Source organism: Scardinius erythrophthalmus (assembly GCF_964197995.2).
Source record: "Scardinius erythrophthalmus genome assembly, chromosome: 20".
Taxonomy (NCBI): Eukaryota; Metazoa; Chordata; class Actinopteri; order Cypriniformes; family Leuciscidae; genus Scardinius; species Scardinius erythrophthalmus.
The window spans coordinates 7,871,469-7,894,218 of record NC_138240.1 but is presented as its reverse complement, the minus strand read 5'-3'; the positions used below and the strand labels follow the sequence as shown (position 1 = coordinate 7,894,218).

Here is a 22,750-nt window from a genome sequence, read left to right as displayed (position 1 = left end):
GGGTTGGGTTCTTGTTCCCCAAAGTGTCACATTGACGCAGTGCGAGTTCCCTCAAAAGGGAACATCTCGGGTTACGACTGTAACCCTTGTTCCCTGAGAAGGAAGTTCCCTGAGAAGGAAGTTCCCTTCGCCATGCCTTCCCCTGCCTGGGAGCGACTTGCTTCATCGCGAAAGCTTACTCTATTGTGTGCCGGCGTCCCTTTGTAGCTTCTGTGTATGCCGTCACATGTTACGTCATGACGCTACGCCAATCAGGACTGAAATTGTTTCATTCATGCTTTAGACACGCTACACTGGGGGCATTCCCCAAAGTGTCGTATCGATGCAGCGTCTCGTTCCCTTCTCAGGGAACAAGAGTTACAGTTGTAACCCGAGACGTTTTCCGACAAGTATCAAGATTAAATGGTGTATAACTTTGTATCTAAAATGTATAAGAAAATTACAAAAAACACAACACACCACTCTGAAACTTTCTGTGAAATCCATACTTGTAAAGTCTGTGCATGAAATCCGAATGATCCTCTTGTTTGTTTGATTCTAATTGAAAGAGACAAACGCCAACTACCTTAAAAATAACATTCCAAAAGGAGGACTTCACAGCGATGTCACAGAAGAACCATTTTTGGGTTCCCAAAAGAACCTGTCAGTAAACAGTTCTTAAAAGAAAAAAAAATGTATTAGAGTGAAAAACATTTTAATAATCTGAGTCTGAAGAACCTTTTCACACTACAAATAACCTTTTGTGCAATGGAAAGGTTCAATCGATGTTAAAGGTTCTTCATGGAACCATAGACGCCAAAAAATAAGAGTGATATTTTAAGAGTGATATACAATAGAGCGAATTTCAGTCAGCCGGTAAGAAAACCACTTAAAAAAAATGTAAACAGTATCTCGAAGCACTATTTAAATTAGGAATGTACTGGTATTAAAATTCTAGCTAATACTGATAAGCCTATAATTATTTTCATGTTATTCAGAGAATTGATAAACAGCTTGTATACAGTATTTTGCCTAATTAAAAAAAACACTTAAAATAAAGATTCATCAATCAATCATCATGATGGAGAAAAAATAAATCTAATATTTATTAGATTTATCAAAAATAAATGTAATATCAGACGATTACAGATTATCGTACCAACATGCACCATATTGCTAAAAGTTTTGGGACATCTGCCTTTACATGCACATGAACTTTAATGACTTTATTATGATAATAATCCATAGGGTTTAATATGGAGTTGGCCCACCCTTTGCAGCTATAACAGCTTCAACTCTTCTGGGAAGGCTTTCACAAGGTTTAAGAGTGTGTTTATGGGAATTTTTGACCATTCTTCAAGAAGTGCATTTGTGAGATCAGGCACTGATGTTGGACGAGAAGGCCTGGCTCACAGTCTCCCCTCTAATTCATCCCAAAAGTGTTCTATCGGGTTGTGCAGGCCAGTCAAGTTTCCCCACACCAAACTCGCTCATCCATGTCTTCATGGATCTTGCTTTGTGCACTGGTACGCAGTCATGTTGGAACAAGAAGGGGCCATCTCCAAATTGTTTCAGCAAAGTTGGGAGCATGAAATTGTCCAAAATGTCTTGGTATGCTGAAGCATTAAGAGTTCGTTTCACTGGAACTAAAGGGCCAAGCCCAACCCCAGAAAAACAACCCCACACCATAACCCTCCTTCCACCAAACTTTACACTTGGCACAATGCAGTCAGGCAAGTATCGTTCTCCTGGAAACCGCCAAACCCAGACTCATCCATCAGATTGCCAGACAGAGAAGCGTGATTCGTCACTCCAGAGAACACGTCTCCACTGCTCTAGAGTCCAGTGGTGCTTTACACCACTGCATCCGACGCTTTGCATTGCACTTGGTGATGAAAGGCTTGGATGCAGCTGCTTGGCCATGGAAACCCATTCCATGAAGCTCTCTACGCACTGTTCTTGAGCTAATCTGAAGGCCACGCGAAGTTTAGAGGTCTGTAGCTATTGACTCTGCAGAAAGTTGGTGGGACTCTGCAGACAGTTGACCGTGGACTATTTAGTAGTGAGGAAATTTCACAAATGGACTTATTGCACAGGTGGCAACCTATCACGGTACCACGCTTGAATTTACTGAGCTCCTAAGAGCTACCCATTCTTTCACAAATGTTTGTAGAAGCAGTCTGCGTGCCTAGGTGCTTGATTTTATACAGCTGTGGCCATGGAAGTGATTGAAACACCTGAATTCAATGATTTGGAGGGGTGTCCCAACACTTTTGGCAATATAGTGTAGTGAATCCCTATGTAAATACCATGGTATGTAAAAATGCCACTCATTCATTATGATAGTATTTGAAGAGTTCAGCTGCAAAAGCCTCTAAGTGCCATCTGAAATTTTCTTCTAGAATGATCATTTTTATCAAGCTTGTATAGGCTATTTAAGTTAAATAATTTCACTTAAATGGCAATGCAAATTACCTATTAATTGTCATTTAAGTGAAATGATTTAACTTATACAAGCTTTATAAAAATGATCATTCTAGAAGAAACTTTCAGATGGCACTTAGAGGCTTTTGCATCTGAACTCTTCATTTATTACTGATCTTCACTCAGTTGTATTGGCCCAGTATGCATTTTTAAGGAACAGGAGGAGAAAATCCCAAAAAAGAAAATGTGTGTATGACAATGGTCTCTTTTTGAGTGTTGGACCTATTCATACATCTCACCATGTGCGAGACCAATAGATGATACACATGCCAGCTTGAGACATCTTATTTTTTGGTGTGTCTAGCGATTTTTAAAGCCACGTTTAATGAAGCTGAATGCTGCCACTATGTGTTCATGCACCATCATTAGTTACCTCTAGCATTCCGCACCATCACACCTGAACCCTAATAACAGGCCATGTTCACCTTCAGCCTGCATGGATAAACACACTGCTACCCACAAAAATGTAAACATTGTCACGCGCTGCGATGCGTGCAATGACAACTTTCTTGCATTCACTGGATTTTTGAAGAATTAATCCATGGATATTCTGAGAATCTGTCATTTTCTCAGGAGTTTATGTATAAGCAGTGTGAGTTCAATTCGCTGACTCTGGTTTTGTTGCTCGGTTTTAAATGGCCCACATCTATTGGGAGCTCACACTAGAAAAACATTATTGCTTGACTTGCCTTTTGAAAAAATAAAAGTTGCGGGGGAAATGTGCAACGCAAAATCAGGACTTTTTAGAGCACAGTAAGCATAATCGAGCATAATAGACTGTAACAGCATCTCTCCCGGCATCCCCCCCCCCCCATTCATACATTCATAAATTAAAAAAATCATACATCTCACCGAGGCCAAGAGGCCAAGAAAACATCAATAATGACTCTTGCTCTCTTGTCTCAGGCCTAAAATTTGATGGACAGTGTTTTGACATATTTGCAGTCAATGTCTAAGAAAGCTAATTTACTAAGACACACAGCGAGTTGCCTTCTTATGATAATTATAACGCATGACATACTTTAAACCTAAGTAAATAAGTTGTGTAAGCATGTATAATATAATCTTGAAATAATGTGAACCCATGACCTTTCTAAGAGTCATGAAAAACCATCTGGCATAATTATGCAGATGGAAATTAAGCATAATGTACAGTAGGCTACAGTACATTACTCTGTATGTTATCCCGCAAGTTTTTTTTTTGACATTTTCCTAGCCTTAGAGCTACAGAAACAGCAACGAAGAGGGGTTTGTGTTTCTTGGCCAGCTATATATTTTGCTGTGAGCACAAATTAGAAATTTAATTATGCAACTTTTCATTATAAAGCTTTATTATGAACTTTGAATTTATACCCCGACTGTATTACTATCCATTTTTTATCTTAATTAAAAATTTTAATGATTATCTTCGAGACAACAAGATGAGCCTCTGCCCTAGGGTTAAGTTCTGTGGCTTAATTAAAAGTCCATGCAATGATGTATCCAAACTGTTCCTAAATACATGATCCAACTTTGTGCCTTCATGACAGCCTTTAATTACGACCTTATTATATGCAGTAGCTTGAGCTTATTTATGTCACGATTTGGAGCTTTAATTACATTCATGAGCCTTGCAAGCTGTCACTACCGTGTTAAGTGTTCATTCACACTTTATGAACAAAGTTGGAATCAATCTCTCAGATAAACTTGGTTGATGGACCTCTGGCTGACGTGGTCAACTGCTGTATCTGTATCAACAGTACACAGAAACAGTGTGTAGGCGAGACCAGGGCTAGGTGTCATACTTTTTTAGTCAAGATCAATTTTTATATAGACACATACATTAGAGTCTTGGCTACAAAAAATGCTATTGATCTACTATTGATATACTTCTTTTTCTTTTTGTGTGTGTCTGTGTGTTAATCGCAGGTGATTGTCTAATGTGTGATTGTGAACACCGGTGCACTTATTTCAGTTTTTCCTTTTTAATAAATTTGCAAAGTTGTTTTTGCAACACAAATCTGTTTTTTGCTTTGTTATTATGGTGCATGGAGTGTAGATTGATGTGAAAAAAAGTATTTAAAATAGTTTAACATAAGGCAGCAACATGAAATGTGAAAGAAAACGTAGGGGTATGAATACTTTAGCAAGGCACTGTGTGTGTGTGTGTGTGTGTGTGTGTGTGTGTGTGTGTGTGTGTGTGTGTGTGTGTGTGTGTGTGTGTGTGTCTAATCTGCATCTGTCAGATGCAGTCATTTTTGGAAGGCCAGCTCTGAAAGGTGGCTGCCATAAAAAAAAAAAAAACATAAATGTGTCATATGATATACAGTAGTCAACATTTGAAGTGCATCAAAACCTTTCATCAAACTTTTTTGATGAAATGTTGGCTACTGTATACACACACACACACACACACACACACACAGTGCCTTGCTAAAGTATTCATACCCCTATGTTACATACCACACACACACACACACACACACACACACACACACACACACACACACACACACACACACATATATATATATATATATATATATATATATAAATAATGTATATGTGTGTGTGTGTGTGTGTGTGTGTGTGTGTGTGTGTGTGTGTGTGTGTGTGTGTATACAGTAGCCAACATTTCATCAAAAAAGTTTGATGAAAGGTTTTGATGCACTTCAAATGTTGACTACTGTATATCATATGACACATTTATGTTTTTGGACTTTTGACAAAAAGTTTCTGAGACAGCCTTGCGTGACAACTAGCCCCAGAAGCTTTATAACCATGCTGATATCTGTTATATGCATACATGCAATCACAGCCAAATGTTGAGCAATATGTCTGATTCAGACAGTCACATTCACAGAACACTTGTACAGATTAATCCAAACGCATCATCAACATGCTCATCTCACATGCTAATCCAAACATATTTAGACAGATTATCACCTACTTGGATTATCAAAGGAAGGGTCACTTTCTAGAGTCAATCCACATATTCTCTCAGAGGACGAGAAATTAATTTTAAAAGATTGACTCAAGTGGTTCTGGACTGTACATTTTGCTCTTCTCATCCTGAAGGTAAGCTGAAAATATAATATATTAAGATTTTAGAGTCGCTTGCATAATCTCTTTCTTGCAGATTTTTTCTTTTCACTGTTGCTAAAGGGCCTAAATGACTTAAAACGCCACAGACAACATAGTATATTCAACAGTAACATATCAGGCACATGGTGACAGCCATAGCGGCAATCTTTTTCAAAAGCTTTGCTGTATTAGTACAGAAACTGACAGGAAGAGAAGCTGTCAGACCATAATTACTGAATAATTACAGTAATGTTGAGGACATGAAAGGCAGCCAAAGAGAAGTGATGAGCCACTGAATGCAGTCAGTCAGATGTAAAGTTGTGTTTTGGTGTAAACAGCAGCTACCCTAAACACAGCAACTGATAGTGGATTGTCACGGGCTGCCAGGCCGAGCAAGATAAATCCCATCGATGCGTGGTCGTAATGACAAAGGAGGGGGGCGGCCTCATTTCAGCGCCATGACACAAAATCGGTAATGGGGATCGATCGCGCCAGTCTGAACATTCCATGGGTATTGTTCTGTGGCTTGTTTTCAGATGTAACCCAGGAAAGTTCTTGCAATCTGTGATTGATCTAGAGCCAAAGGCCTTGTTTTGGATCATACGAGGAGAAGATCACAAAACATGGCAGATATAGTGAACAAGGGGCTTCGACTTAACGTTTTATAATGTGCATCCTTAGCACACATGCAAAAGATTCTATTTCAATTAACTGCTTTTTTAAAACAATTTCTATTCATCAAAGAATACCGAAAAAAAGTTTCCACAAAAATATTAAGCAGCACAACTGTTTTCAACACTGATAATAAGAAATGTTTCTTGAGCACCGAATCCGCATATTAGAATGATTTCTGAAGGATCATGTGTCACTGAAGACAAGAGAATGTCAGCTTAGTCATCACAGGAATAAATTACATCTGAAAATATATTAACATAGAAAACAGTTATTTTGAATTGTAATAATGTTTTACAATATTACTGTATTTTATCAAATAAAAAGCTTTGGTGAGTATAAGAGACTTTTAAAAAATATATATTACTGACCTCAAACTTTTGAATGGTATAGTGTATGTATGTTTTTCTACCATGGTGGGGACTTTCAATTGACTTCTATCGTTTTTAAAATTGATATTGATATTTTCTATGCCTAGATGTGTTTTCTAAACCTAACCCACACTTTTTGCTTTTTTATATATTCATAATAAACATACTAAATGTCGTTAAGCCATTTTCCTTAAGGTTTTACTATCCGTGTGGGACATTTGGTCCCCATATCTATAGAAGCCTGTTTCCACCCCAGAGTAAAAATAAAACAAATAATTGTAATATAAAGTTTAAAATGAGAAATAAAGTGAAATTGTGAAAAAAAGTTGCTATGCAAGATTAAAAAAGCCATAATTGTGAGATATGAAGTTGTAAACATGAGAAATACAGTTGCAATTATGAGAAACAAAAATGAAATTGTAAGATATAAAGTCAAATGCAAGATATGAAGTTGAAATCATGAGAAATTAAGCTGCAATTAACAGAAATAAAGTTACAATTGCAAGATATAAAATCGAGCTGTGAGATATAAAGTTGCAATTATTAGATAAATGCAAGATAATGAAGTCACAATTGGGAGAAATAAAATAACCATGATCAAATATAAACATTTACTTACTTTTAATAATTTTATTTAATTTTTTAAAAATCCAAAATGGGCTTCCATATAGATATTATATATAAAGACAAACAAACGATTGAAATCAAAATGTATAAATTAGATAAGACTTTCCTAGGTGAGTTCTGGTTCCTCCTAAGGTTTCTTCCCATCCATTTTAACTTCTTGGGGCGATTTCCTTGCAATTGGTTGCTTTAAATCAATATAAATTAATATTATTTGACATTACAAAAGTTTATCAAAGTTCTAACATTCTAGCATTCACCTGTCAAACAGTAAGACAAAGCCATTTGAAAGCCTGTATCTGATGTCCTTGGCTAGAACAGATATCTCAATGTGATTGAGTCTTTCAGGGTGCGAAAGATTTATATCTCTGAAGGTCCGTGTTTGATCTAATCTGCATCTGTCAGATGCAGTCATTTTTGGAAGGCCAGCTCTGAAAGGTGGCTGCCATAAAAAAAAAAAAAAACTGTCACTTCATGAACTTAAAAAAAAAAAAAAAAAAAAAAAGGTGCAAGGATGTCACAGTTTGCAGCATTCCAGCAAACCAATCATCTCATATGTAATTTTTGAAATAATTACTTTCGGTGTATCACAACTCGCATCAAAAAGGATCGGTATCTTAGCGTAATTTTCCCCAGCACAGCTTTGGCTCTCTTGGACGATTCTATCAGTTCCATAATTACCCCACCACTCCTCTGTTAAATTATTCCAATTAAAAGAATTAGGAGCTGAAATTGCTCATGTCAACGTGCTGATTGACAGCAATTGGTCACTTAGTTTAATAACTCTTGTAGATTAGCCAGGCAGGTTTTTCCAATTGGTGAGTGTCACTAATGCACTGAAATAGATTCACCAAATTACCAAGAGCAGAAGGATCTCACGTCTTTTAGTTCATCTCATCTATTCAAATATGAATAATTTGTTTGCTGTGACTGGGCTGTGAAGACTAAAAACTAATTAGACATTTACTAGAGTAAGCTTTTATTTTACTAGTTTCTTCAGATGTAATTTATTGAGCCAACATATTGATTTATCAAAGCCTTGCTTTTGACTTAGTAATCTAATTTAAGAGATATAATAAGCAAGTAAATAAATAAATAAATATGCGGACATGATATATCAATTTAAATGGAAACCTGTAACCTATATTAATTTAAAGCTCCCTCTAAGACAAAAGTTCATAATGTACAAAACAACCAGCATAGCAACATGATGAACAACGTGATAATATTACAGTGATATTAATACTAAAGGTCTCTGAGGTCATTTTTACTACAATCAACAGCAGCAAGATGGAAAGTGTGAGTATATGGTGTGATACGTGAAAGTATAGCGTTGGTTTCAGTTACATGGATGTTAGGACTGATATACATTGCCATGGACAACAGCGACTGTAGAATGCAACAGTGCTGCCCACCTTTTCTTTTGCCTTGGTTCCTGAAGTTTTTTCTTTTTTTACATTTAATTTTACCATATGTTTTTTAAAAAGTCTTTGTTAGAGTTATAAGCCACAAAGCCAACCAACTAGCTAAGAGGTAAATTACAAAATTAAAAAACTTTAATTTGAAGAAGAAAAGTATAAGAAAAAAAATCTGACAAAAAAGTGCAAAGTACAAGACTGTATAACGTAATGATAGAAAGAACTGCAATCCCATGAAGCGTTTTGTTTGAAAATTAAATTTGAAATGGAGAAATAAAAAATATTTATTAAAAGAGGTTGTTTCATGGAAGTGGGTGGGCACTAAATACTTCTTTTGACATGATTTGCTTGTAGCAATTCTCTGATTGCAGAATCACAGGTAATGTTTTTCACGAGGAATTCCGCTGTTGAACATGAATATTAAACAAGATGGCTTCAACAAAACCATATACCATCAATTAATAACCTTGTAGCTCACTGTAGGTTTATCTGCAGGCAAAAATGTTATTTTCATGCATCTGTCAATTTTGAGATTTTGGGCTATTTTGCTTTCCATGAAGTGTTGCTTCAAGAAAACATACAAAATACACTTTTAATTGGTGCTTTTATTGCATTTTATCCATTTGCATATGTGTAGATTTCCATTACAATACATTTCTTTAAAGGCCGTTTCTCAAAGTGATTTTTTCCTGAAATCAGGTTACGGAAGGCGTCGGCAGCGCTGCTCCCTGTTTTCGGAAAGACTCGGTACAGCGTATCTGCCTTTTATAAATCTAATAAAACTAAAGACTCTTCGGATATATAGGTACTCAAGATTAACATGTAATTAAATAGGGAAGTATGGTGATTTCTAGTTAATTTTTTTACCCTTTTCACCTGGGGTATATTTCCTTAAGTTATCTTTAAAATTCAATACCCCTATGGAAAAAAGAAAGGGATTTCTGGAACCCGTCTATTCCACTCTATATATGTGGCTAACACGGTCTAGCATTATTTGGTCTTGGACTAATTTGAGATATTTCTTAGATCTTTTTTAAGGATTAAAAATCTGATCAGTCGCACTTTTCTCTTCAAGTAAGATCATATGGTCTAAGAGAAACAATTAAGACATTAAAGAGATTTCTTTTGGTATTTTCCTTTCTAATTGAACATTTCTTTTCCAAATGTTTAATGGAGAACAACTGATTTTTAAAGAATCAAAACGCCAGGGCATTAAGAAATAAATGTTTTTGTGTGAACAATTTGCTCATTTTGAATTGATCCTTGTTGCTTGTAAGGAGCCATTGACAATTTCGGTTTAATGACTTGTTTGATGGGCAGAGGACAGAAAGAGGTTTGTGGCTTTGCTTCGGCATATTAAACTGTTGATTATAATTTATAGGCTGTCTAGTGTGCCTGTCGGCCTCCATTGTAATCCAATTCAGCGCTCGGAGGAACGGTCCGTCCTCTTGGATCTGCCGCTAACATGCGTTTGATTATGCCGTGTGTCCTTCTCTTCAAAAAGAAACCAATCTACAAAGGGAAAACAATAGCATCAAACTGTTGCCATTTGGAACAGTCATTGTAATTCCAGCCTATGACCTTTCTAACTATTATAATGTCAGGAAGCAACCCAACAGGCATTTTTAACAGGAATCAGGCCTCTGCCCAACCACTGAACTCTAGGGTAAAACAGCAGTAACTTGGCAGGAAAGCTGCTACTATGTTTTATACATGTTAATGTCAATGGACTGGGCATGGTTGCGATAATTGTTACAACCATTTCAAAGTGGACGAATTCGTAAACGAGATGGGAAAGAACAATGATACATAAACTTCTGAATTTCTAAAATTTCTCCTCTCTCTTTATCTAGCATGTCTCAGAGGAGTAAAACGACTTCAAAAGAAAGGTACGAGATGGCTCTAAATCATTGCATTGGTTGAGGTGATGTGCGGTGTGGTCACTACCTATCTTCTCTCCCTTTAGCAGCTCCTCTGGTCCTTCATCCTCATCAGATGCTCATCCTCCACGCTCTGCTCTTCGTAACTCCTCCAAAGACTCGAAAAACTCAGGTCACAGGGACTCATCTGACAGCCAAGAACGCCGCAGCAGTAGAACTTCGAGCCAGAATTCAGCTATTGCTGCGGCATATACGCAGTATCTTAATTCTCTCTTTGGACAGGTAAATTTACATCTTTAGATTTATCCTTGCTAGTTTTGTCTAGTAAATGTCTTAAATGTTTAGGATAACAAAAAAGGTACCTAATGCTACTTTTATATATATCATGGTATTTTAATGATTACCATATTCATGTAACATGGTACTTACAGTAAATGCTACTCAAAGGTACTTCAGTGGAATAAAATAATGTGAATTTAAGTGATCAAACTTAACTAACAAAGTTCAGGGAAGGAGGCGGACGTTAAATGTAACTTTAATCGCCAAAAAAAAAAAAAAAAAACAACAACATCAAAACGAAAGGAGCAGTACTATCCCAGGCTCTTGGCCCCAACCAGCTTCATTCTAACGTTAATAAAACTTTAATACATTTGCTCACCCATGAAAGAGATTATTGCCTGAATCCCGTCGGATTGCTTTCCATTGGCTCTGGAGGGGAAGACGACAACTCCCATTATTCCACGCTCACTGACAGCATCATCAAGCTACGTCTTTGTTATTGTTTTGCATAAGTGACATTTGAATCTGCTTTAATAATATTTAGTTTTAATTTTAATTTATCAATTTTGTTGTTTTGTCATTTTTATTAGTTTTTAATATAAACATTTAATTTTCTATTTAGCTTAGCTTTCTTTTTTTTATTTCAGTTTTAATTTTAGCAATGTTAGTACTTAAATTAGTAGCTATCATCTCTACTTTCCAGCTAAAGTTAATTAAGTTTAAGCTAATATTAATCTAATATTTATATATATATATTTTATTATTATTTCAGCTTTACTTCAATTATCGAAAACGATTTTTAATAGTTTTAGTTTACAATATCAACACTGATTCAGCAATCATGGTATTACCATCTGATACAATCGCTGTACCATGGTACTGGGAAAAACAATTAAACCATCCTAAGCAGGTCTGAGCTGGCTTAAAGGAGAACTCCGGTCAATTTTAACATTGGGCTCATTTTTTTGTACATTTGGAGTGCTGTCAATACAGAGAACAACGACAAAAATCGGTGTTGCCTACACCGAGTTATTCTATTTTTAAAATTTGCACCCTGTTGACTTCAATGGGGCAAGTACTAAACCTGCTTTTAGCCTCTTAACATCCTTGATGTGTCATTTCAAGTGCACAGAAAATGTGAGTGATTCCTTCAGAGTGAACACGAGTGAATCTGACTGCAGTAGATGTGAAAGATATGTATAAAAATTATGTTATTTCAGCCAGCGCAAATACCTGTGTTTACATCCTGTTTTCGGTTGAAGACCAAAGTAGTCGATTGCCGAGTTCACGCGCATAGGTTTAGTTACCAATGATCACGCGCGTGAACTCGGCAATCGACTACTTTGGTCTTCAACCGAAAAACAGGATGTAAACAGGTATTTGCGCTGGCTTAAATAACATCATTTTTATACATTTCTTTCACATCTACTGCAGTCAGATTCACTCGTGTTCACTCTGAAGGAATCACTCACATTTTCTGTGCACTTGTAATGACACATCAAGGATGTTAAGAGGCTAAAAGCAGGTTTAGTACTTGCCCCATTGAAGTCAACAGGGTGCAAATTTTAAAAATAGAATAACTCGGTGTAGGCAACACCGATTTTTGTCGTTGTTCTCTGTATTGACAACACTCCAAATGTACAAAAAAATGAGCTCAAAGTTAAAATTGACCGGAGTTCTCCTTTAAGATGGTCTCCTATTCTGGCCAAGCTGGTGTTAAGCTGCATGGTTTAGCTAGTCTGACCAGTTGAAAAGTGCACAAAACCACTCTAAAACCACCCTGAGAGACCAAAAAAGACCAGCAAACTAGTTTAGATTCTAGATGGTTTTAGACAGGTGAACACATATATCCAGGATCAAGATCCAATCTTTATTTAGCACAAGGTCAGGTTCATAATCTGTGATATATCTGCTGAGAAAATATTGCCGCCTGTCAACGCACCACCTTCCTCCTCAATCAGGTCAATAACAAGTGCCAAGTCAAGTTATTTTGGTACACTGAAGCCCAGACCCAAGCAAGCATCTTGTTCCTGCTGTTAAAACCGATGCTATGAATCTGTCACGATTCACTGAATCATAGTCATTTAAACTCAGAGATGCTTGATTATATTTTCAAGAGTACGTCTGGAGATCAGAGAGCCAGCGAGCAAGAAACAGCCAGAAAAGAGAGACTGAAGAACAGTAAGAGAGAGAGATAATGGATAGAGTCTAAGAGACAAACAAGACAAAGGTGCTCTGACACAAACTTGAAAATATACCAATGCATGCACACAGCCTAAAGCTCCATGGCTTCTGCTTGGCAGATTGGAGGGATGAATGAAATAAAAACAGATAGACAAGGGACCCTATTAGCATATATCTATGGGTAAATAGCCTGAAGCAACTCACAAGTTGCATAACTGCTCCCTCTTCCAGAGACGTCTGAGTAATGCATTATTTTTAATAATAAATAGGCCTAGGCTTATGTGTTTTAGGGAATTTGGTCCAAAAGTCAAATAAAGGCACTGAATGAAACATTTCGAAGTGGGCCATGCCCTTGGGCACCAACTATTTCTCAGTTAGCAAAGCCTTACAAATCAATTAGGTCTTATAAAAGTTGTAATATACACTTAAATTCACACATACCCATTAGGCTTGCTGTGGTAGTCGGTTACCGTTGTTATGGTGTTCAGCTGTACACCGATTACATCACTTGGCCACAGCGGCACCGCCTCCACTGTTTTCTTTTTTTTTTATAGAAATAAAAACCATTTAGTTCAGTTGGACAATGGATGCTACAGTTATAAACTGAAAGCATCTGCTTTGCTCCATATACAGCATGAGCTGTAGAGCAGAGGTGTAAAAAAAAATACCTGAAAACCATAAAAAAAACCAAAAAAAACATATACCTTACAGTGAAAAAGACTTCATTACGAGTTACAAGTAAACAGTTCCAAAATGACTAGAGTAAAATAGGCCTGGTTTCACAAACAGGGCTTGGATTAAGCCAGGATTAGGTCTTAGTTAAATTAGGACATTTAAGTAGCTTTTATAAACATGCTTTAGAAAAAATAAAATATGGTGTGCATCTTGAGACAAAACAATGGGAATGATATATTATTGTAATAAATCAAGATCAACAAAACAGCCTCTTAAACATCTACAAACACTGAAGTCTCAGTTAAGCTTAAGTGCTCAAAAAGAGCATTAGTAACCAAATATCCTTCCAAAAGGTCTCTTAAATATAACGAATAATTAAAATAAAATTAAGTAAAATGAAGTCAAAGCCTACTCGCAATAGACTTCATTGGCCTCATCACAGATATCCTCATCTCGAATATGAAACAGCTGGGATTCAGCTACTTCCTTCTAATGCACTCGCATTCATGTAAAGTAGCCTTGTTGACAAGTTTGGGTGAGTATGGGCAAAACGCATAGTACCGCATTAAACTTATAGTACCTTCAATGCCCTATAGATGGCAAAATCGCTTCTTTTTTAGCAGAAATAAACTGCTGCAGAAAAATGTATGGAGTTAAAATCTCCCTGCCCCTAGAAAACGAATTGGGAACGTAACAGTCATTCGATGTTAAAATACCTTATATGCAGAAATAAAAAAAAGTAAGCAATATAAAGATTCTCTGTGGTGCTTTAAAAGTATTAATCTGAAAACATCCAGACCAACCCGACATAGAAACACTGGCTTAACCAATAGCATGAGTTTGGGGTGGGACTATCTGTTTAATGACCAATGGAAGACAGGAAACCTGTTTGAAAACATCATTTTTGCAATTTAATTTCATGAAACTATAGTGGCTCAAAAATTGCATGCTTTACCATTACGTAGTGGCAAATCATTTGCACTTAAAAGTCTACAGTGCAAAATCTGTCAAGCCATAAGCTTCATGGCAGAAGAAATTCTAATGAACTGCATTTCATTTAAAAATAACAACATGCAACTTCATGAAAGTAATAAATGTGCATATATTCATGTGTATCAATTTCTGAAAGTGCTTGTAGATATGTATATTTGTATTGCATTTATTTTTGCAAAATGATTTAATTTTTCCCCGCATCTCTCCCCGTTCTTTGTTTGTATAAGCGTTGACGTGAGGCATGGTAGGGCATGTTATGGTGTAATCCAATTATACCCCCCCCCCACACACACACACTCCATGCGTCATTCTCAGTTATTAGTGATTAAAAATGGGCGATGTCTCTAAGGATATTCAGCTCTCATGCTGTAATAATTTCCATATTTAGCTGTTTTTTGTGTCACAATTTTTTTCCTCTGTCATTTTGCTCTCTCTCTCTCATCTCTCTGTCCTTCTAACTTTCTATTGCTCTCTCTCTCTCTCTTTCTCTCACACATTTACCTTCACCAGGACAGAGATTTACTGCCAGAGGAACTAGATGGTACGTACAAAACATGCATATTTAATATCCGAGCCATTGCACAGCACATAGACGAACACAATACAAATGCTGCACACACTCAGCATAAGATAAACAACTGGCAAAATTCAATATCATCTGACACAAATAAATTTGATTAAAAATGAATTGGTATTGTCATGAATGGTGAATGGCATACAGTGGATAGAGAAGTAAGCAGCATTAATAATACCAGAGCAGTGAGTCAGCCTGTGCTGATGGTTCTATGCTTAAGCTGCACAGTCACATAGATTAGCCTATATAACTGGTGCAGTATGTAGCCTATACTAATGTAAAGTTCAATTATATATATATATATATATATATATATATAAAACTAATAATGACTAAAATAAGTGTGCACCCCTAGTTTCAGGTGTTTTTTTTTTTTTTTTTACCTGGATGGTCTTGGTGTTAAGTTTTCAGGTTTATATAACTATATATTACCAAGTTGAGCAAAGATTTGTTGGCATTTAAATTTTTTTTTTTTTTTTTTTTTTTTTTTTTTTTTAACATTGAAATGACACTGTCAAATTTGTGACATTATTTTTTATGTAATCCTAAAACATTGCTGTTCACTTTCAGAAGTTGTAGTGATGCTCTCTTTTCCCAGAAAGAATGTGAAACATATTGGTTATCATGTTCTGTTTTTAAAAAGATTGAAATATGATTTAAGTTGATTTTACACACTAAAAGTATGTATCACATATTGAATAGCGCATTATTTAACAAGTATTTTTCTTCAATATCAGGCAGCCCTTATATCATATGTGACCCTGAATCACAAAACCAGTCACTTGTCGCACGGGTTTATCTGTGGCAATAGCCAACAATACATTGTATGGGTCAAAATGATTGATTTTTCTTTTATGCCAAAAATCATTAGGATATTAAGTAAAGTTCATGTTCCATGAAGATATTTAGTAAATTTCCAACCGTAAATATATAAAACATTTATTTTTGTGAGTGAATGCAGAACAATCGCCAACATAAATGGACAACTTTAAAGGAGATTTTCTCAATGTTTTGATTTTTCTGTACCCTCAGATTCCAGATTTTCAATAGTTGTATCTCTGACAAATATTGTCCTATCATAACAAACCATACATCAATGGAAAGCTTATTTATTCAGCTTGCAGATGGTGCATAAATCTCAAATGCAAAAAATTGACCCATGTGACTGGTTTTGTGGTCCAGGGTCACATATATCCTTTCATTGTTTTTTTTTTTCTTCAAAAATGGTCAGCGAAAGGAAAACATTCAGATGTTGAATTTTCTATTAATTTTACTGTATATGAGATTTGTAATGTTAGCAACCCTGTTACAGTGCAGTTTGCAAAATCCGGTCTAAACTCAGTATAAAACTCTGATTTTTAATAAACATTCAATAACTGTATAAATTAAACATTAGTAGCACATTTTAATTAATGACAAATTCTGATAAAATAATACATTTTAGTTACTAAAATAATAAATACATTTGGATACAGTTAAGGAGACCAAGACCGCTAATATGGGACAGGCCAAAAGCACCATTTTAATAGGGGAAAAAGATAAATGTGTTTTAAACTAGCTATCTCTTATGCTAGGATAATTTTTATTATTATGAGAACACATCTAATATTTCTTACAATAAAACAGTGGATTTGTACACATTCACTCACTTTAATTAAGTCTTTATTTGAAGCCATTTAGAAAACACTCTGTATGTAAAAACTAATTGTAATATTAATGTTTCATAAAATGTAGCTCATTACAAATGGCAGAATACTATATCCAGTAAGTTGAAGAAAAGATGTGATTAAATGTGTTTACATTTCTTTACCCTTTAGAGCTCCATGTAGCATTCAAAGAGTTTGACTATGACCAGGATGGATATTTACACTACAAAGATGTTGCAGACTGCATGAGAACCATGGGATACATGCCAACAGAGATGGAACTGATTGAGATCATTCAGCAGATAAAAATGAAATGTGAGTGTGTAGGCTTGAAAACAGTTTCAGAAGATGCAATGTGTGTGTCTATTTATACACTGCCTAAGCTCTACTCGTTCAAAAGTTTGAGGTTACTGCGTTTTTTTGTTTGTTTGTTTGTAAAGAAATACTTTTATTTACCAAGGACACATAAAATTTTTCAAAAGTGACAGTAAAACATTTATAATATGTATTTTTTAAATAAATGCTGTTCTTTTAAACTTTTTATTTGTCAAAGAATCCTGAAAAATTATCACGGCTTCCACAATAATACTGAGCCGCACAACTGTCTTCAACATTATAATAAGAAATGTTTTCAAAATCAAAATTTTCAAATCAGCATATTAGAATGATTTCTGAAAGATTAAAGATTATTAAAGAGTAAAGATGCTAAAAATTTAGCTTGGCCATCACAGGAATATATATATATATATATATATATATATATACACTCACCTAAAGGATTATTAGGAACACCTGTTCAATTTCTCATTAATGCAATTATCTAATCAACCAATCACATGGCAGTTGCTTCAATGCATTTAGGGGTGTGGTCCTGGTCAAGACAATCTCCTGAACTCCAAACTGAATGTCAGAATGGGAAAGAAAGGTGATTTAAGCTATTTTGAGCTTGGCATGTTTGTTGGTGCCAGACGGGCCGGATTGAGTATTTCACAATCTGCTCAGTTACTGGGATTTTCACGCACAACCATTTCTAGGGTTTACAAAGAATGGTGTGAAAAGGGAAAAACATCCAGTATGTGGCAGTCCTGTGGGCGAAAATGCCTTGTTGATGCTAGAGGTCAGAGGAGAATCGGCCGACTAAATCAAGCTGATAAAAGAGCAACTTTGACTGAAATAACCACTCGTTACAACCGAGGTATGCAGCAAAGCATTTGTGAAGCCACAACACGCACAACCTTGAGGCGGATGGGCTACAACAGCAGAAGACCCTACCGGGTACCACTCATCTCCACTACAAATAGGAAAAAGAGGCTACAATTTGCACAAGCTCACCAAAATTGGACAGTTGAAGACTGGAAAAATGTTGCCTGGTCTGATGAGTCTCGATTTCTGTTGAGACATTCAGATGGTAGAGTCAGAATTTGGCGTAAACAGAATGAGAACATGGATCCATCATGCCTTGTTACCACTGTGCAGGCTGCTGGTGGTGGTGTAATGGTGTGGGGGATGTTTTCTTGGCACACTTTAGGCCCCTTAGTGCCAATTGGGCATCGTTTAAATGCCACGGCCTACCTGAGCATTGTTTCTGACCATGTCCATCCCTTTATAACCACCATGTACCCATCCTCTGATGGCTACTTCCAGCAGGATAATGCACCACAAAGCTCGAATCATTTCAAATTGGTTTCTTGAACATGACAATGAGTTCACTGTACTAAAATGGCCCCCACAGTCACCAGATCTCAACCCAATAGAGCATATTTGGGATGTGGTGGAACGGGAGCTTCGTGCCCTGGATGTGCATCCCACAAATCTCCATCAACTGCAAGATGCTATCCTATCAATATGGGCCAACATTTCTAAAGAATGCTTTCAGCACCTTGTTGAATCAATGCCACGTAGAATTAAGGCAGTTCTGAAGGCGAAAGGGGGTCAAACACAGTATTAGTATGGTGTTCCTAATAATCCTTTAGGTGAGTGTATATATATATATATATAAAAAAATTTTTTTTTAAGCAACACTATGTAATTTTTTTTTACCTTAAAATAATGTTTTCCAAAAATCGTTTCAGTGGTTCATCAAGTCGTAACAGGGTGAAAGGCACTTATGCCTCCGCTTTGCGGCCCTTTATCTGCTATAGCCACACTATGTAAGATTGCCAGATCGGGTCGCGTTTCTGTAGTTCTAATGAGACATAAGAAAACTACAAATTTGACTTGCTTTACGGCAAGCGTTGCAATAGTCATTATTTTGTTTTCTTCGTTTCTGATATCGCAATACATCATACTTTCATAAAATCATGCATCATACTCTACCTTGTCTGTGGGCATCGTTCATTCCAAAGCCGGTACTGGATAAACAGTGGGCGTGCATGCAACAGTAGGCTGCGGTAGGCTAAATGATTTACGACAGCGGTAATGGACAATTCCGCTTCCAACCTGTAGGGGGACCGCAGAGGAAAAGTTCCATAGTGTTGCTTTAAATTAAATTGTAATAATATGTCACAATATTACTGTTTTCACTGCATTTTTTGATTGAACAAATGCAGCCTTGGTGAGCATTAGAGACTTCTTTCAAACACATGAAAAAAAACTCTAAACTTTTGAACGGTAGTGTATGTCAGTTTAAATGTAAAGTGTGTTAATGTGGTATGTGTGTGTTTGTAGGGGGTGGTCATGTGGACTTTGATGATTTCTGTGAATTAATGGGGCCCAGGATGTTGGCTGAGACTGCTCATATGGTCGGTCTAAGGGAGATGCATTGTGCTTTCAAACAGGTGAGTACACACTCTAAAGTTGCCTTCGAAGCAAGCTCACTTTGAAGTGTACATTAAATAGAGAACAAAACCCCACAAACATCAAATCGTGATATATTGCATCTTTTCCCAACCTATAAATAATATTATATCTTCATGAAACTGAATATCTCTCTTAGTTTGACTGTGACGGTGATGGACGGATCACCTTTGAGGAGCTAAAAGAGTCCACAAAGACGTTGCTCGGTGAGAAACTGAAGAAAGGAGAACTGGAAGAAATTCTGACAGACATCGACCTCAACGGAGATGGGAATGTGGACTTTGATGGTAAGGAAGGCAGAATGCTTTTGAATATGTACTACTCTGGGAACTAATGCATGAGTTTACAGGTGAGAAGACTTTCTCTGGACTATTGAGCAGAGTATATCAAAGCTCAAGCCATTCACTGAGCAGTGAAGAGGCAAAAGAAAGGAACGTGTAACGTAACAAACATGCAAAACGATAACCAATTTAACTTAATTCACTAAAATAAAAGTAATAACCAACGTTAAAGGAGAACTCCGGTCAATTTTAACATTGATTTCATTTTTTTGTACATTTGGAGTGCTGTCAATACAGAGAACAACGACAAAAATCGGTGTTGCCTACACCGAGTTATTCTATTTTTAAAATTTGCACCCTGTTGACTTCAATCCAAAGTAGTCGATTGCCGAGTTCACGCGCGTGATCATAGGTAACTAAACATATGCGCGTGAACTCGGCAATCGACTACTTTGGACTTCACCCAAAAAAACAGGATGTAAACAAAGGTATTTGCGCTGGCTTAAATAACATCATTTTTATACATTTCTTTCACATCTACTGCAGTCAGATCCACTCGTGTTCACTCAGAAGGAATCACTCACATTTTCTGTGCACTTGTAATGACACATCAAGGATGTTAAGAGGCTAAAAGCAGGTTTAGTACTTGCCCTATTGAAGTCAACCTATGAAGTCAACAGGGTGCAAATTTTAAAAATAGAATAACTCGGTGTAGGCAACACCGATTTTTGTCGTTGTTCTCTGTATTGACAGCACTCCAAATGTACAAAAAAATGAGCTCAATGTTAAAATTGACCGGAGTTCTCCTTTAAGTCACTAAAAACAATAGCAACACTCTAGAGCGCCATCTAGTGGCCAGCAGATGAAACAGCAACAGCCCTCTTTTCCCTTGAAGTAAATGTGGCTCTTGCTGAGATCTGCTTTTCAGTGTTTTTTGATCTGCCTCTGCAAAAATATCTTTCCAAAAAATGTCAGTTGACAACTCCAGACAACAAGAGCTGAGGAAATTATGTGATCTAGGAGCTTCATACATCTTTTTACAGCAGATGCCATTGAAATCTATGATTGAAACACGGCAAGTCTATTAACGGCTTTGCTTTCCTGTCTTGGCGCTGCTCTGAATAAGGTCTATTATTCCCACAGGGGACGTTTGCCCCAACTGTGGAGCAACAGACACCGCTCTCGACATGACGTTTATTAAAAAAACAAAACAAAAAAAAGTTCGGGAGGAGGTACAGGCAGCCAACCTACCTCACAGTTAATTTCTGGGTTCGGACCTTCGGAGTCGGACCCGCTTCCGAGCCCTTGGACAGCACGCTAAATATGCATACGTTTTCTATATCAAATGATAAGTAAGGGTTAATTCGTGAACTTTATATTTACTTGATTTGATATAAAATGGAGTTATAAACGAAAGAACTTGTTCATGTTGACTTGTCAACCACTTAACTTACCTCAGTCAGGAGACAATTCCCGCCACCTCCATGTGTAACCTCTATTATATAAACTAACTATGATAAAGGAGCACAGGGAGGTAACTTAGAGCTCGAGTGGGGGAAAAGCCACATGTGTGTTTCCCACTTTCAAGAATTGGATAGATGTATGAACTTCTGAAAAAGGCTCGAGCTTATTTTTTCACACGAATTCCGTTGATTAGTACGGATCCCCCCAAGTGACATTTCAGGGAAAAGGCCTCCTCCCGTCTGGGGGTCAGCCCTATGTTCCCACAGCCCTATGTTCCCACATTTCTAAGAATTGTTTTTTACTGAAAATTTTGAAAATTATGCCCTATGTTCCCACAACCATATGTTCCCACAGTCCTATGTTCTCTCATTTAACTATGTCCCCTACAAAGGGTAGGTTTTAGTGCTTGTGCTGGTACAGGGACAGCCCAATTACATCCCAGACAAGTCTCCCTCCTGTGAGGGGTAGGTTTAGGCATAGACATCATGGGTTTAGGTATGTTAAAGGTATAGCGGAGGATCTTTCCGAATTTTAGATAAGACCCGCCCTCTCCACTTTTTGAAAAGTTTGATTGATTCACCAGAATGATTGACAATTAGGAGGACCAAAAGTATAGGTGATCCACCCGGAAGTAAAAAATCCTCTGCTATACCTTTAACTAATTAAGCCCTAGTTCCCTAAGTATGAAGGGTAAGTTTTAGTGTTGTGCTGGTACAAGGATAGCCCAATTACATCCCAAACAAGTCTCCCTCCTGTGAGGGGTAGGTTTTAGGTATGTCAAACAATCAAGCCTAATTCCCCCACGAAGGGTATGTTTTAGTGCTTGTATTGGTACAGGGATAGCCCAATAACATCCCAGACAAGTCTCCCTCCTGTGAGGGGTAGGTTTAGGTATGTTAGGGTTAGGGCTGTGGGAACATAGACATGCCCCATCGTGTGCCTCGTAAACTAGATAGAACCAAGATTTTATATTAACTAGTTCTGTCTCTGTTTTCTTCCAGAGTTTGTCATGATGCTGTCTCTCCGATAGCTGAATGGATTTCCATATAAAGAGCTCAATCATGAAATCATCAAACCTGTCAGTCAAGTTGTTAAATACGGTGTGCATGAACTGCTGAGATTTATGTAGAACTGTACAGAGTATTTGTATTCAATAAAGGTCCGAAACTCTGTAAAAAATGTTCTTGTTTGTTCGATCGAGGATTGTGGATTATCTAAATAGTAAGCAGTGTACGGGACAACAACAAATCTGGGAGTTATGAAACAGCTGTTGTTGCGTAACCAGTGACGTTGCTGCAACCTAGTGGAGGATATAGGTAACGATAATAATACTTATTATCTGACAAGAATAATGATGATAATATTAA

General features: G+C 36.8%; 2 protein-coding genes across 6 annotated transcripts in view; one reads left to right on the top strand and one right to left on the bottom strand.

Annotated features, from left to right (window-relative positions):
* Positions 1-21,579, bottom strand: part of doc2g (double C2-like domains, gamma) — a 90,094-nt gene extending 68,515 nt beyond the window's left edge. For both annotated transcript variants that reach the window (XM_081349244.1, XM_081349246.1), the window contains exons 1-2: positions 21,374-21,579; positions 21,171-21,255 (exon numbers count right to left, since the gene is read on the bottom strand). The gene's annotated coding sequence lies outside the window, so the exon portion shown is untranslated. The remainder of the gene's footprint in view (positions 1-21,170; positions 21,256-21,373) is intronic.
* Positions 5,380-22,556, top strand: cabp4 (calcium binding protein 4). Of its 4 annotated transcripts, none has more exons than XM_081349251.1 (8): positions 5,380-5,520; positions 10,465-10,500; positions 10,578-10,773; positions 15,133-15,163; positions 17,014-17,157; positions 19,510-19,619; positions 19,778-19,925; positions 22,385-22,556. In XM_081349251.1, the coding sequence occupies exons 2-8, from the start codon at positions 10,466-10,468 to the stop codon at positions 22,411-22,413; spliced, it is 693 nt and encodes a 230-aa protein (XP_081205377.1). In that variant the 5' UTR covers positions 5,380-5,520; position 10,465; the 3' UTR covers positions 22,414-22,556. The 4 variants fall into 4 exon arrangements, with proteins under 4 accessions (XP_081205377.1, XP_081205375.1, XP_081205376.1 ...); XM_081349249.1 differs by lacking the exon at positions 5,380-5,520 and adding an exon at positions 7,998-8,492; XM_081349250.1 differs by lacking the exon at positions 5,380-5,520 and adding an exon at positions 8,051-8,164.
* Positions 22,557-22,750: the final 194 nt, after the last annotated feature.

Bases quoted from the DNA above. Each gene is read 5' to 3' on its own strand.
- cabp4 (XM_081349251.1), top strand. From the start codon at position 10,466: ATGTCTCAGAGGAGTAAAACGACTTCAAAAGAAAG. The intron at 19,620-19,777 runs GTGAGTACACAC...TATCTCTCTTAG, and splicing joins TGCATTGTGCTTTCAAACAG to TTTGACTGTGACGGTGATGG. The intron at 19,926-22,384 runs GTAAGGAAGGCA...GTTTTCTTCCAG, and splicing joins TGGGAATGTGGACTTTGATG to AGTTTGTCATGATGCTGTCT.